The sequence below is a fragment of the Sceloporus undulatus genome, chromosome 2 (genome assembly GCF_019175285.1).
Source record: "Sceloporus undulatus isolate JIND9_A2432 ecotype Alabama chromosome 2, SceUnd_v1.1, whole genome shotgun sequence".
In the NCBI taxonomy this organism is placed as follows: domain Eukaryota; kingdom Metazoa; phylum Chordata; class Lepidosauria; order Squamata; family Phrynosomatidae; genus Sceloporus; species Sceloporus undulatus.
The window spans coordinates 129,217,007-129,233,811 of NC_056523.1; the positions used below are offsets into that span (position 1 = coordinate 129,217,007).

The following is a 16,805-nucleotide window of genomic DNA, read 5'->3' on the forward strand; positions in this document are numbered from 1 at the left end:
CAGTCAACCCCTCTGCCCTGCAGGAAATCTAAATCAAAACCATCCTGACAGATGGCCATCTTGCCTCTGCTTAAAGATCTCTAAGGACAAGACTCACTATCATCCAAGGAAGAGTTTTCCATAGTCAAACAGCCCTTAAATGTCAGGAGTTTCCTAATGTTGAGGTGAATCTCTTTTCATGTAGCTTGCATCCATTGCTCCGGGTCCGTATCTCTGCGCTGCAGCAGAAAACAAGCTGGCTCCCTCCTCAATATGACATCCCTTCAAATATTTAAACAGTGCTATCATGTCACCTCTTAACTCTTTTCTCCAGGCTAAACATCCCAGCTCCCTAAGTTTGTTCCTCAAGGACACGGTTTCCAGATCTCCACCATTTGAGTCGACTCCTTTGGACATGCTCTAGTTTCTCAATGTCCTTTTTGAATTGGTGCCCAGAACTGGAGACACCTATTCCAGCTGGCATTGACCAAAAGAATAGAGTGACATATTACTTCCCTTGATCTAGACACTAACTTTTTTTGATGCAGCCTAAAATTGCTTGGCCTTTTACGTGCCACATGCCACTCAGCCTGTTGAAGTCTCAGACCGGAGTCTTACTAGTCCCCTTTCCCACGTAGTGTCGTTCACGTCACAGCTGTCCCATCCTATCTGTGGATTTCATTTTTCTGCCCTAAGTGCAGTACCTTACATTTCTCTCCTGTTGTATTCATTTGGTGATAGCTTTGCGCACCAGACTTCTATATTGAGGTCATTTTTTGAATTTTGATTCTGTCCTATCTCGGGTATTAGTTACTCCTCCTAATTTGGTGCCATCCGCACAATTTGATAAGATGCTCCAATTGTGTCATTCAAGTCATTGATAAAGATGTTGAATAGCCTGGGCCTAGTAACAGAAGCCTGTGGGACCCCATTGGTCACTTCTTTCCAGGATGAAACGGAACCATTGTTGAACCCCTTCGCGGTTTGGTGGACAACCAAACCAAAACCCATGTCCAAGTTACTATTGTCTAGCCCTCATTTTACAAGCTTCTCTTGTAGAATGTCATGGGGAACCTTGTCAATCAGTAGCTAACTCGAACATCAATGACTTATACATAAAAATAAGCATTTATATCATCCATGCACCATTAGCTGGTCCACATCTACTCCTACACCCGCCCTCGGCACACACATTTGCCTCACAAGATAACCGTCACTGACTCAAGATTTTGTCTAGCCATGCCACTTTGCTTTTTCGTGCGAAACCTCGTGTTGCTACTTTTTGTTTGATTATGGCTTAAGTTGCGCCTCTCAGATTTGCCGTCACGTGTACTCTTCTGTTTAATGATCTGCTCTAGACTATCTTTCTGGTTCGTAGTGATGTTCCCCCTCCTCCCCCTCCAGGACTAGACTGGATGACCCCCTACATCGTGGGGTCCTCTTTTTGAACCTTTTGAAGATGGGGACCAACCACATGCTCTAGTTTCTCAATGTCCTTTTTGAATTGTGGTGCCCAGAACTGGACACACTATTCCAGCTGGCATTTGACCAAAGCAGAATAGAGTGACACTATTACTTCCCTTGATCTAGACACTATACTTTTTTTTGATGCAGCCTAAAATTGCATTGGCCTTTTTAGCTGCCACATCGCACTGTTGATTCATATTCACCTTGTGATCTACTAGATCCCTTTCCCACGTAGTCTCGTTCAGTCAAGTGTCCCCCATCCCATATCTGTGGATTTCATTATTCTGCCCTAAGTGCAGTACCTTACATTTCTCCCTGTTGTAATTCATTTTGTTAGCTTTGGCCCAGCTTTCTACTCTATTGAGGTCATTTTGAATTTTGATTCTGTCCTCTGGGGTATTAGTTACTCCTCCTAATTTGGTGCCATCTGCAAATTTGATAAGTATGCTCCCAATTGTGTCATTCAAGTCATTGATAAAGATGTTGAATAGCTCTGGGCCTAGAACAGAAGCCTGTGGGACCCCATTGGTCACTTCTTTCCAGGATGAAACGGAACCATTGTTGAACACCCTTCGGGTTTGGTTGGACAACCAATACAAACCCATGTCACAGTTACATTGTCTAGCCCTCATTTTACAAGCTTCTTTGTAAGAATGTCATGGGGAACCTTGTCAAAGGCCTTACTGAAATCAAGATATACTATATCCACAGCATTCCTTTCATCTACCAAGCTGGTAATTTTGTCAAAAAAAGAAATAAGATTTGTCTAGCATGACTTGTTTTTCTGAAACCTGTGTTGACTTTTTGTGATTATGGAATTGCCTTCTAGATGTTCACGGACTCTCTGTTTAAAGATCTGCTCTAGAATCTTTCCTGGTATTGATGTCAGACTAACTGGATGATAATTGTTGGGGTCCTCTTTTTGCCCCTTTTTGAAGATGGGGACAACATTTGCCCTCTTCCAGTCTGCTGGAAGCTAGGGTTGCTGAAGAAAAACAGGAACAGTCTCCTATCCCCTTCATTGGTTGTGTAGAAGGTCTTTCTGTAGGTGCTGCTTGTTACGTGGTTGCAGAATTAGCAACACCTACTGAAATTGGGGCCAGGATATCTGAAAGACCGCTTCCTCCCATATAAGACTGCCAGAAATTTTGAGGATGCCCTGTTGTGTGTCCCAACACCTCATGAAGTTAGGTTGGTGTGAACACATAACAGGGCTTTCACTGTAACAGGCCCTTGACTCTGGATCTCCCTGTGCAAGGAAGTTAGACTGGCCCCAACTTTTTAAAGCTAGTAGCCAGAACAGTGCTGTTCCCCATGTTTGAATTTAAATTGGAAGTTGCTGACTGGATTCTAGGATTGTTTTAGATTGCTTTTAGGAGTTTTAAAAGACTACAGTGGATCCTTGCTATCTGGCGGGATTTGATTCTGGGGGACCCTGTAGAGGACCTCATATTATTCAATGGCTGCAGTGCGTGCTGGATGTGTCAGCACATCTGTGTGCATGCAACACCATTGAATAATAAGGGGCATGGTGATCTGCCAGTGGTCAGATCTGCCCACTGATACGAAGGATCCACTGTATTTTAATATTTTTAAAATTGTTTTATCTTTACATTGCTTTAACAGCCCTTGTGGGTTGGGAGGTGATACAGAAATACTTAAAATAAATTAAATAAAGAAGTTTTCTTCTTCCACACAAACATTAAAGATGCATTTTCACTCTAGCAACCTTAGTGGAGGCTCTTCTCTTCCTCTCCCTCTCTCTCTGTAGCTAAGGGCCGAAACAGACCGCCCAAATGCGCCGATTTTAGGGTTAGGGACTGTGCGGCCACTGCATGGTCCCTAACCCTAGCATGGCATGGCGGTGCTATAATGGCAGTGTCCCGTCCATATGGGTGCCACCATTGTGACGTAAGAGATGTGCGGTGTCTGCATGTCACCACGCGTCGCTTACGTAGCACTCATTATGTCTGCCCTGTGGCACTAAAAGAACCCATTTTTTCCAGGTTCTTTTTCCTCCGGAGGGAAGCCACGTGGTTTGGTGGCTGCGGCTTCCCTCTGGAGGGAATTAGGCCGCTGGTAGGCTGCCCTTTTCGGGTGGTCTGTCCCACGCCTTTGTCATATAGTACAAAACTAGGGCCTGCTGTAAATCTGTTCTCAGATGGTGTCTGTATGTGGGAATTGCAGTTTGCATGGCCTTTGAGAGTTTGAGAAGAAGGGCGTTTTGGTCTTTATTTGCCAAACAAGCCTTCTATATGTCAGCCAACCTCATATGCCCCTTAAAGGCCCCCTTTCCCATCATGCTGGTTGGAAGAAACATGCTTGGCATGCCAAATCTCTCCCCAATTAATCCCTTTCCCATTAATTCCTATTAAAAAGGCTGCTTTCATTTTCAATCTGCCAACTTCAGATCTGTGCGTCAGAGCCTGTCTATATGCAAACGATCTATTAACTCACAACACTTCTTTGCTTGGTGCTTGCTGGCTGTAATACATAACAAAGAAAAATGAAGGCTAGGAATCTGTTTTGATTTTAATTTAGTACTTGAGAAAAAACAAGGGCTCTGTTTCTAGTTAATATTTATAATATCCCTATGGAGTTTAAATAGATTTTTCTTCAAAAATAGAAGGAATTTCTCCTTCATGTGGTCTTAGCCTGCTAGGGAGCCACGATATTGCCATTGGTAGCTTTCTTACAACCCAGTGCTGTGATCTGTGAATATAATAAAGAGTTCTTCCAGACTTGACATAAATTATACTTTTCAGTCTAGTATCCTCTTTTCTTCAGTGGCTAGTCAGGTGCTTCTGGAAACCCTGGAAACAGGGCCTGAGCGAGACATCTCTCTCTTGAAGATTGAACCCCAGCATCCAATATTCAGCTGGCATTCCATCTCTAAACATGGATGTGATTGATAGCTTGATCCTTCTCCATGAATTTGTCTAAATCTTTTAAAGCAATCTAAGCTTGTGGCCATCACCAACAAATTTCATGGTAGCAAATATCCTATGTTGTTTATTTTTCATTACATTAATATCCCATCTTTCATTCAATGAACTCAAAGTGGAATATAGTGGGCCTTGGAATCTTCTGTAGTTTGGTTCCAGGACTATGGATACTCAAGTCCCATTATATACAATGGTATAGTAAAATGGTGCCCCTTATGTAAAATTATAAAATCGGGGTTTGCTTTTTGGATTATTTAAAAATATTTTCAAGATATGGACAGTTAAATTTGTGGATGCAGAATCTGTGGATATAGAAAGCTAACTATAGATCTCTCTCTTTTTCCCCATTTTATCCTCCTCATAGACCTGTAAGGTAAGCCAATCTGACAGAGAGTGGCCTAAGATCATCTAATGAATCTCATGGCCCAGTAAGGATTGGGATCTTGCTCTCCCAAGTTCCAGTCCAACACTAATCACTACACCACTCTGTCTCTAAAATACCACACACACACACACACACACACACACACACACAACCACATACATTGAAATTAGAAGTGAAAGTTCTATTTTAAAAAAACTTTTAAAAGATTTTTTTTGTCACTCTGTGGGCCTTTGCTACCTCTGGGACTAAAAAGCTGGACACTGGCCCTGCCCAAATTGTCCACCATTCTCTGTGACTAGAAGGTTGTAAATATTCAAGAATGATTATATTAAAGATTATACTTCTGTTGGTGTTTAGTCACTGGTACAATGAGTCATTTGTCCACTCTCCCCTTATGTGAAGAAATACATTTATTTTGTCCTGTCCTAAAGCTGATGGCAATTGAGTTATCATCTCTGGTGATGTCATAGGAAATGTGGCCTGGTGATGCCATTAAATATGAAACATGAAGCATCCAAGACAGTTTCTCAGATTATGTCATTCAGAAGGAAGCCTGATTGAGAGTATCTCAGACCAAGACAGGAAACTGTACTACTGTTTATCTCCAGCCATTTAGGGTAGGGTGGAGAAAATGGGAACAGAACTGGGGAAACTAACCATAAAATATGCAAAGCCACAAAACAGCAATCCTGTAGTGCAATATTTAGTGACTCTTGATACAGGAAATACTGAGGCACATAAGTATTTCCTCATGCTGATCATATTGTGAACTCTGTTGCTGGCAATGGTTTGAGATACTTTGAGAAAGAGCAATGGATTCCTTGGGAAGAGTCTCCATGATTCACTGCAAACATGCCTGCAGCGACGGTGGCCAACTGCACAACTTTATATTTTCAGGGCAGTGCCCTCACACTGAGATTATTCCCCATGTCCTGAGGCCTGGGGAAGAAGAGCCAGGCCCTCAGATCTGGGAACCCTAGAAGGACTCAAGACAGGCCTGTTTAAATTTCTAGACTATGGGTAAGCCATATTGTTCACAGACTGAAGTGATCTAAGACTTTTTCTCTCCCATATTAGTCATTCTAATAAAATCAATAACTTCCTTGTCCAGATTACCCTCTGTTTACTGTGGAGTTTATCACATAGGGACAATTGGAAGTATAAACGGTGATTAACCCATCAAAATTGTGCATTCGTGATTAACGTTTTCACACGACATTGCATTCAAAGTGCGATTATCCCAGGAATATCCTGTTATAATCCTGTAGTTGTGCTAATGGTTTTCACATAACATTGCGATGAAAAGTGATTAAAGTGTCATTATCCCATGAATAACCAGGCAATAAACAGCAACAAATGATTCATGGGTTCACTGGTTATTCCCTGGTTATTCCTGGGAAAATGGCTCTTGTTTGTGAAAATGTTAATCATGTTTTCATCTTAATTGCATGATTTTAACGGGTTAATCACCATTTAAACTACCCATTTCCCTTCATGTCATAAATTCCTATGGAATACTGATCTAATTTGGATTCTATACCTTTTTAATGTGGGTGTGCTTACACATTTCAGGACCAGCTGTTCCATCAGACAGGATGAGACACCTAGGAGGTCACCCATTATTTCAGAGAGCCTCTCTGGCTAAAAAAGCTGGTGTACCTAAAGGCAGCAGATTGTCTCTGATCTTGGAAGCTAGCAGGTCAGCTCTGGTTAGTACTTGGATGGGACACTGTCAGTGAATACCAGGTCCTGTAGGCAACATTTCAGAGGAAAGAACTGGCAAAACCACAAGTATTCCTTGCCTAAGAAAACCCTATGAAATTCATGGGGTTGCCATAAGTCAACAGACAACTTGCATGAACACTACAAACAGTCAACCAGATCAAAAGGGATCCTCAGAGGAAGCTTTTACTTCTGGAGCACCCTGAAAAATTGCCTGTACTGTAGTGACACAGCTAATTTCTTAAGATAACCTACTTAACAATCCTTGGTTATAAGTAAGGGCTTCTTCAAAGGGTGGTGGTGTAAAAAACAAAACAAAACCCAAACACTATCTCAAGGATAAAACATAGGTGTTGGCAACAGCATATACCTTCTGTAACATAGAAGCTCTACGTCTCCTCCCATATCAGGTGGTGGGAGAGTTGAGGGTATCATTGGGACATTTCAATAATATTCTAGAGTCTACTTTTTATTTTATAAACCTGGCATGCTCATGTTCAAAAATAGATGTCCTAAGGAGTTCTTTCAGGTTATTTCTGGTAACAAGCTTAAGAAACATGTGCTAAAGAAAAGCAGCTGCAAGGGTACTTTTTGGTCTCATGGTGTAATAAAGGTGGTGACTTATAAAAGCACCACCTGCATGTTGGTGTGTGTGGCTGCACAGTTTCTAAAAAGGAGGTATCCAAATTCATTTTTGCTTCTGAAATATGCAGTTAGAGTTAGGGTTAGCACTGTATAATTAAGGGTGCAGCCATTGTTTTCTTATCTGGAATAGACTGGTCCTTTTATCTTGCTTTTCTCCCTTGTTGTCTTTGTCTTTTAAAAAACTTTCTTTTTAATGTTAAAGTGAAGATTTTGCTCTTCCAGGTAATCTTGTTAGATACAAACCCATTAGCAGTTAGTACTTCTGTGTGCCAATCTCATTAAAAGCTGCTCTCACTTCTGTTGATCAGTTCTCTCTGCTGAGGTGGACATAAGCTTATTTCCTATGGACTGGATGTTCTTTTCAGATAGAGGGCTACTTTGATTTGTTAGGAAAACCTTTATAGAAGAAGCAGAAATCATGAGACCCTCCAAATATCAATAGACTGCAACAGCCTTTTCTGTGTCTGTTCCCATGTTGTGGAACTCCCTCTCTTGGGGGGTCCAGCTAGCCCCCTCCATGTTCTCCTTCTGTTGGCAGATAAAGACCTTTTTATTTAGAGTAGCAATTTGTTTTTAATATGTTGTGGCAGATGGAGCTCTTAATAGGGAGTGTTGTGTTTCTATTATGTTGTAAATGTGTTTTTAAAACTGCTTTTAAATTGTATTTTTAACTTTTTTTTTTAAATTAGACATCTGGTTTAATTGTGTTCAAACTGTTGTATTAATAGATTTTTAAAAAACATCATATTCTTCCTAAGAGGAAGACAAAGACAACCCCCTGTGAACAAATCTTGCCAAATCCTGTGATAGTTTCACCTTAGAATTTCCATTTGTTGAAAATGACTTCAAGGCATACAAAAACAGCTTGTAGTTTGCTTTTAAATGGTTGTAAACTTGAATCATGTAGTAGGAGAAAGGTAGGATAGAAAAGAAAAGAGGGAAAGAAAGAATGAAAATATTTGTACGTACATCAGTGGATGTGTGATTGACACATAGTTGAAGCTTGGTGTTCACTTGGAACAATTTATCTTGTTCTTACTCCTTGATATCAGCCTTCCTGAAGGACCAAACTTTGGAAGATCTGTTCTTTTGGTGCAGATCTAATAGATGATCACATCCATGATGATATCCTGCACAAGGATGCTTAAATCCCATTGATCAGAATTGGTGTAATTCTTTCCACATCATTATCATTCCAGTCTCCTTTGGGATAGGATGACATGATCCAACTCACTAACTCATTCACAGGTTTTGATTTAGTAGCAGTTGTAGTTTTAGATCCCTTTTGCAGGGTTCTGATTCAGGACAGAGGAGGAATTTACAGTTCTCATGGGCAGGGAAAGAGGAGAAATGGTAGGTGAGAATGAATGAGGAGTGTAGGTTGGAATATTTTCCATAGCCTAGAACACAGCCACATAGCCCGAAAAACCCACAAAAAAGCAGGTTGGAATGTTCCTCACAGTCTCCACTGGAATGATAATGATGTGGAAAGAATTACAATTTTGAAACCTTGGGATGAGATTCACAACCTGATAATCAGGTATCTCTGCCTTTGAGTTTAATTCAGTTTAATTGGATTTAAGGCTGTGTAGGCTGATCTTGTGCAGGATTGTATATGAGAACTTAGGGCTGTTCTTCACTAATTCAAGTAGCATGGATTCCATTCTTTACTGATATACAGTATGACCCCTGTATCTGTATGACTGCTATATGTGGATGCACTTACCTGCTGTCTGAAAAAAATTGTTCTCTCTAGACATCTCTAGGTTCCCCAGCATGATTCTGTGGTATGCTTGAGCTGGAAGCCCTAGACATTGTTCATTCCAGATTTTTTTTTAAATAGCATTCATTATTATCCACAATTTTGCATATATGCAGAAAGTCCAGGAATGCATCCCCGGCGATACTGGGGTTGTACAATATAAGGATTGTTGAGCCCAATACAAGGAAGGAGCATTATACAGTACTGTCTTTATCATACAAAGGAGTCTGGGCATTTTTAGCTCTCCAGCTAAGCATGGTGTCTCTGTTACATAGTTAATCCCGATTCTCCACCACCAGGACAGTATCTGAAAAGCAAGAAATGATGTGCAGCATGAGAAGGATATGAGTTCACATTTTGATATTAACACAGCAATTAATTGTGAGAAACAGAAAAAATACTGGAAAGTTTTAATTCCACAATAAAATCCTTAAAGTACAGTATATTATATTTTGACCTAATAACTGAAAAACCTGCCATTTTTCTTGCAAAGTAACACTGAAAATGAGTATACTTTTGGTAAAAGCTGCTGTTACTTAATTGTTGGGTGGGCAGACAAAAATTGTTGTGTGCGCTTGTGTATTGCAATTAATTTTCTATGGATACAAGAGTTTTTAATTGTCTATTTTTAACATTGAGCATTTAGAAAAAACACATTAAAGTGGCTTCAGAATAATCATAATAGTAGATGGAGTATGAATCTTTTTAGTATGCCTCAGTTCTCCTTCCCCGGATTGTAGAAGGTTCATTCTGAGCACAGTGATGGAACTCTACATGTGAAATTGAAAGGCCAGTCTTAAGTATTCTTACTGAGAGGCAAGTCTGGTTCACCTCTGTTCTGTTTAATTCTGAGGAAACACCAATTTGCAAGTTTGACAAGGGATACTTTCTCAGGATCTTGTTGTTCTATATTCCATACATTCTGCTTTGGAGCCCAGGGGCAAACATGAGCTTAATCTTCCTAGATGCACAAAGGTGAAGCCAGTCCTACTTTTTTTTGTGTAGGTAGTGATATACTTTGATATATAATTTGACTGTAGTTCACCTGGTTCTTTTCTAGGTCCTCACTGACCTGCCCTCACTGCCTAAAGCAAAGCAACACATTTGATCCCTTTCTGTGCATCTCCTTGCCCATCCCCTTACGGCAGACCAGGTAAGTGAGCCATGTAGCATGTTTACACCATAAGGTCTTAATTAGGGAGGGAGGAAATCGGCTATTACCAGGCTGGGTTTACCCATAGACCTATTTGGTCACATTCCTGCATTAATTTTTGACTTTTTAAATTCACATGAAAATTCATATCTAAATATACATTTAAATATATGTTTTATACATGTTTTATTTAAATGCATCACATTTCTCAAAGAATTTCTTCCATATGCACTTTCAACTTCCTTTTGTTTTTAAGTATGCATTTTAAAAACACATTTTGATGTCTGTTTTAATCCACAGATTTTATCTGAACATTCAGAAAGTGTGAAATCCAGCAGATAACACAGTTTTGTTCCAAACATTAGTCAGGGAGATAAGGGTCAGGGTAGACTGTATTGGAATTTGCCACGAGAGATTTCCACAAGGAACCTACCTAAGGGTTCTGTTTTCTTTTAAGTTGCCATTTTTTCTTTATGGCCAATCCTTATGTATTTTCTTAGGTAAATTTCCTAGTCAACCCAGAGTCAGAGATGGGGGGGGGGGAAGTGGCATCCCTTTTTACACATAAATAAAAGCCCCCTCCTGCGCTGCCCCATCCACCATGGCACTTGCAGATAAAGGATGGGGGCATGCTGGATTGGCCTGGAAAGGTGGTGCTGGTTTTGCCAGCAATCTCCAAGGCCAGCTTTATGGTGTAAAGGAGATCCTGGCAAAGACAAACAGGGTGTGTGAGCAAAGTGAGAAAATCTTGCTGAGGACTGAACGTCTGAGCTAGTAATAAGGATGTCATCCAATTCCTCTCAGCCTCTTTTTCAGCCAGCACAAGCTATACAGCACTCTCGCCTTCTATCTTTCATGGAAGTTTTGCTCCAGGTCTTCAGTGGGTTCATTTTAAAAGAGTCTAGGAAGGATGCTTTATTTTTTGTGCCATCCAAGTTTCCCTAGAATAGAAACACTTTTCACTTCCCTTAAATTTCTTCCATAGTTTCTGATATGTAAGCAGAGTTTAATACATTATACTGGTTATTCAAGAGCCAGTGTGATGTAGTAGTTGGAGCACTGAAGCATGATTCTGGAGACCAGGATTTGACTCTCCACTCAGACAAGGAGACCCATTGGTTAACCTTGGGGAAGTCAAACTCTCTCAGCCTCAAAGAAAAGCAAAGGCAATCCCCTTCTGAACAAATGTTACCAAGAAAACCCTGTGATAGGTTCCCCATAAGTTGGACACAACTTGAAGGCACACAACAACCACAAGCTAGTTATTCCTTCATACTAGCCTGGAATGTGTCAGGGGTGTGTGTGAGAAGTAAGGCCCATAAATTTGTTATGCTGTATACTATTTTCATAGTAACCAAGAAAAAAGGCAGGCTCTTCCCTGATAGTGGGATCGCCCATACTTGACTAGTGGGAAGAGAGTGGGGCAAAGATAGGCCAGCTGATCTCAGCAGCCATTGGAGGTTTGCATGCTCTCATCCCAACTATCATAATGTTGCTTCAGAATCTGCTACAGGAACTTCAGGCATGATCATTGCACCCAAAAAGGGCACATGGCATGGGCAACTAGGCTAGTTCTGTCAAAGCAGAGAATGGGAGAGATCTCTCCCTCGGCCCAGTTCTTAACCAGCCCCAGTTAACCTTCCTACTGTTGCATTTAATACCAGTAGTGACAGCATTACATCCACTACCAGTGTCAAATGCTTTATTGTTGCCACAGGCAGGTTCTCTTCCCTAAAATCAGAACAAACAGGTTACTACTGGCACGTCTTTGGGAGTTAACGGACAGTTGCAGCAGTCACTCATAGAAATACCTCTGTTTGTTTCTCCTTGAAGCTATCTTTGTGTATGCACCCCTCCCCCCCAACACAGAATGTTGTCTCTGGACAAGTTAGCATGGGGAGGAAACAATAACAAACAAGCCAGAAAGTGGAGATAGGTGTTATGGGAGGGGAGAAGACACCTTCTAGATCAATTCTCAGCAGTATAATTAGTGTCAAGCAGTATTCCTAACAGTTTTCTTTACCCTGATAGTGATCAACCCTGAGGGGCTGCTTATGACAGCCAATGCATATACAGCCTCTGTCCCATGGAAACTGCAGATAAGTAAGCAGTAACTTCCCCTGCAGCTAAAGGCTTGCAGTCACAGAGAGTTCCTACCTTATAGCAAAGATATTTCTAATTCTGCTTGCTGCTGTGACTAATGCCTGGTGCCATCTCTTATAGTTTGGGGGGATGCTGATACCTTTGGCAAGTATATCTGAGCTCCCGTTTATTAGATTTTAGCTGAAACAAAGGTAGACAGGATTTTGTGTGTGTCCATATGCACGGGTAAGCAGTGTGGATGAAGCAGAGAATAAATAGTATGTCTAATCAGACTGTCTTCTCCTTTGTTACTTAACCTGTTACTTAACCATGACAAATGGCTATATCAGTCAGGTGAGAGTGGGTGACGTCGAGGTTGTGGGCCTTTGCTTGCCATTTTTGTACCTTTCTGAGTTCCCCAGTTCTGCAATTCTTCTAGGAAACATGTTTAATGGTAAGCCTGTGCATGGCATCCCACAGATTCACGCCCAGAGGCCCCCTGCCGCTGTCGGAGCCCTCCTGGAGGGCCCCAGCGACGGCAAAGGGCCTCCCAGAGGCCCCCTTCCACTGTCGGAGCCCTCCTGGAGGGCCCCAGCGACGGCAAAGGGCCACCTAGAGGCACCCTGCCTTCGCTGGAGCCCTCCTGGAGGGCCCCAGCGACAGCAAAGGGCCTCCCAGAGGCCCCCTGCTGCTGTCGGAGCCCTCCTGGAGGGCTGCAGCGATGGCAGCGGGGCCTCTAGAGGCCTGCCGCCGCTGCTGCGGCGGCCGCATCAGCTTTTCGCCGCTCTGGCGCCGCCATTTTGGGGGCAAATGGCGGCGCCCATAGCCCCAGAGGCCGCTATGGGCGCTGTCATTTTTCGCCCCAAAAATGGCGGCGAAGTCTCCGCGAACCTCGGGGAAGGCGGTGAAAAAGCCGTGACGGGTGGGTGGCGCAGTGGGGCAGCGCTGCAACAGCAGCCGGGCGGTCGGCAGGCCTCGCGGGCTGCATCCGGCCCGCGGGCGGAGGTTGCCGACCCCTGCTTCTTTAGATGGCTGCCCCCGTGACGCAAGGGGAAAGGGGCCAAGCGGCCCCTTCTCTTCCTCCCTGCCGCCGTGGGGTGTCCTTGGGGCTTGAAGCCCCAAGGACACCCTTTCCAGGCCTCGGGAAGTGGCCTTTTGCCGCTTCCCACGGCCTGGAAAGCGGCGGATTGGGGCCTCAGCGGCTGGCGCTCTGGCCCTGGGTCCCGATCCAGCGGGGGGAAAGGGCGGGGTGCAGGCCCACCTTTTCGGCGGTCTGTAACGCGCCATAGTCATGTTAGTTTGGAATATCACTTTCCAAGGAGTCTTGGCATCTTTGAGATGAACTGCATAGGAAGAAGTAACAGAGCTTTCATAGACTTGGCCCTGCCTCTGAGGAGCTGACCGCGTCTACACATTCTTAGTTACAACTTCTTTTGCAGATAGTTTTAAAGATGCTACAAGATCTCTTGGCAACTCAACTGGGTTCGTTATGATTCTTAGCAATGTCTGTATGAAAATTTTGATTGAAGTTAGCAGTAGTGTTGCTGTGATGTGGTGAATAGGAATGGGCACCTGTAATATTCTGTCCTACTTTGGAGACAAGGTGGATTGCAACAGTGGTGCAATTCACCTAACATTATCTCAAATGCAGTCCGACCAGCTGGGGCCTCACAAACTGGAATAGTGGAGTCCATATCTCACCCTTACTGTCTGCCATCCAAGCTCTGTGGTGCTTTGGAGGTGTTGGCCCTGATGTTTTCAACAATGTAGGGAGCTATCTTTCAAGGGTGGAGAGCTACAATTGTGCCTTCCAACCTTTTCATCTGTGAGGGATTATAGTAGTATAGGAATGTCTAATCCTATGAGGTACTTTCTCCCAGGGCTACCCGACGAAACTTTTTTACTTCTAAGGTTTCAGCATGTGTACCTCCTGTTGCTGAACACAAACCTCTCAGCTATCTCAGCTATAATGAAATAAGAGTACCCTTATTAGACATTTGAAACAAATTTGTTTCTTCTCTCCCCACCTTGTTCTAGGTCTGTCATCTGTCTGTTCTTCATTTACTATTTTAGGGCTATGTTATCACTAAACCTGTCAGTTTTCATTATCAGTATTTTAACCATATGAAAACTTAAATGATTTAATCAATTGATTACCTGACTTTAATTTCTTTAATTAGATTATAGCCACCATTAAAATATCCCGGAACTCTTGTCCTTGTGAGTAGGTTGTTTGAACATTAAACTGACTGCTTCAAGAAATTTCCAAATGCCAGTCTCAGTATCAGGGGGCGATGTCAGTAACTGGACTCTTCAGTAGGTTGGGCCAGAAACTGGCTTGTTGTTAGCCAGCCAGGATTTCTATTCAGAAAATTGCTTTCATGGGTGTATCCCACGCATAATTTAGCAGTTGACATCACTTATTGCCATGGAGTCCTGGGGAGTGCGAGTCTATTTTCGAGAGATGTTTTAGTGTTTCCAAAAAAACAAACACATCCAGGCTTCTAACGTATCCATGGCAATTACAACTGTATGAAGCGTTATTCTTTGTCAGTACGGATATCTGCTGTATCCTGCGAGCTGTTGACTCATGCAGTCCATCCCTGGGAATTCAGGTCTCATATTTCTTCTCTTTCCACAGAAATAAATTTGCTTTGGGGCACTGAAGGCTCCAGAGGAACCATACCTTCCTTTCATTCAGACTTCTTCTGATCAGATGTGTGGAAACGTGTCAAGGGTCTGAGCTGTCTTGCTGTCAGACCCTAGAGTGAATGAGCATGCTATCAAGAGAAAAAGCCTGTGGCGTGGAAATCTGGAAATTGTTACTTTGGGAGCTGGTTTTATCCACAGAGGAAGTCAAGGGTCTTAACCCAGTGCCTCAGACTCCCCTTCCTCAAATCGACTGTCTAACCGAGGGGTAGGCAATCTTTTTTGAGCTGGCAGGGTTGCTTGTCCCTCAAACGAAAACAAACAATAAATACATACTAAATTTTTAAAAATTAAATAATATATCCTGGAACATGTTGACAACATTTTCCATGGTCACTTTTTTTACACAGACATAAAATTTAGCTTTGGGCAAAAACATGAAAAACATCTTCTTTCTTGAGCATCTTTGATCAGATGTGCCTTGTTAGCAAGGGTCGTGAGAGGCTCAGGCCCCTGTGATGAGCAATCAGAAAAGCTGTGGCGTGGAACCGGTTACTTTGGGAGCCGTGCCCATTCCTGCTGGCCGCATCCGCCCCGTCCCCTTGCCTATGGTCTATACATTGTATGTACCCAAGGGAATCAGAGAGCTGGGAAATGAGAACACTGTCTGTATTATGGTGGATGGCTTTCTAGAATATCGGGTCTGACGTAAGCAACCTAGAATAAGAAAAGTGGACTTACTCCCCCATGTACAGGATAGGATTGTGCACGGATAGGATTGTGCAGGCTTGACTCTATGTTGTATTGTTTATTTCCGTAAATCGTACTTTGTTCAGCAGGGTTTACTTCAGATAAGTGTGCAAAGAATTCTACCCTTCCTATCAAAACTGGGCCTTAGTCTGAGAAACAGAACTTGAATGGCAGGGCAAACAGTATTCTTGGCCCTTTCTTGTCTTCCACAGGTAGCTGTCTAATGCCATCATTTTACCTATTTCCCATTTCCAAAAGGTTCCGAGATTTTGGCTGTGTCCTGCATATTCCTGGGGGAAATGGAGTAAGGTCACTAGGAATACACGAGGGGGGTATTGTTTACTTAGAGCCACTGGATAAATTAACTCCTCCTGAGCTAATGGCACTTGTCTCTTCTGTTTCGATCACACTTGAATGCTAAGTTACTTTTACATTTAGTGTATTTGGCCCAGATAACTCCATGGGTGTGTATCTATATGCTACTAGTTCTTCAAACATCTGATTTTGCAACTATTTCTTACAAAAAATTCATGCCAGAATAAACTGATTAGCCTTTAAATTGCCACAAGATTCCTTTTTCCTTGCAAATAGTCATACAAGCTGTTCTTCTGGAATCAGTTGCATTAGCAAGTGACTTCTCTTAAGAGCATCATTTAATTTTCATTTCAGGCACCATGGGGAGACTACAATATCGTTTTCCCCCTTATATTATTATTATTATATTATTCTTTTATTATTATTATCCTTTATTTATGAAGCGCTGTAAATTTCACAAGCGCGTACATACAATCCATCCTTTTCTCCCTATCTGGCTCTGTGTTTTAGTCCCTACATTCTTGTAGCTCCCTCCAGATCTTGGCTTTATTCATGACTGGGTTTACTTTACAACCATGAGGCTGAACAATGAGCCTTCTCTATAATGGACTTAGCCACTGAGCTCCTTTAAGAAGAAAAAAGATAACGTTAATCTCCACACTTCTTTTTAATTTTCTTTAATCATTTTTTTCCAACTATCTTTTTTGGATAAGGATCTACAGAACTTCTTTGATTTGCATCTCTGAATAACTAGGTATGCATTTTATCAGTTTCATTTCCAGGGGCATATCAGCTCTCTTTATGAAACTGACGTAAACATTGCATACAGTACCTCCGAACACTAAGAAATTACTTTGACCAAGATCAGCTTCTTCTATAAAGATTTATTCATTCTTTTAATTTTTTTTTGTTCTTTTAATTTATTTGATAAAATTTCTATCCAGCATTTTT

At 42.1% G+C, this 16,805-nt stretch overlaps 1 protein-coding gene across 1 annotated transcript in view; it reads left to right on the forward strand.

The window, feature by feature from the left end:
- The window catches only part of USP43 (ubiquitin specific peptidase 43), a gene marked incomplete at its 5' end in the record, with an annotated part of 151,409 nt that overhangs the window by 38,554 nt on the left and 96,050 nt on the right, over positions 1–16,805 (forward strand). The window contains one exon of the mRNA XM_042447544.1: positions 9,966–10,058. Coding sequence (XP_042303478.1) covers positions 9,966–10,058 — 93 coding nt within the window. The remainder of the gene's footprint in view (positions 1–9,965; positions 10,059–16,805) is intronic.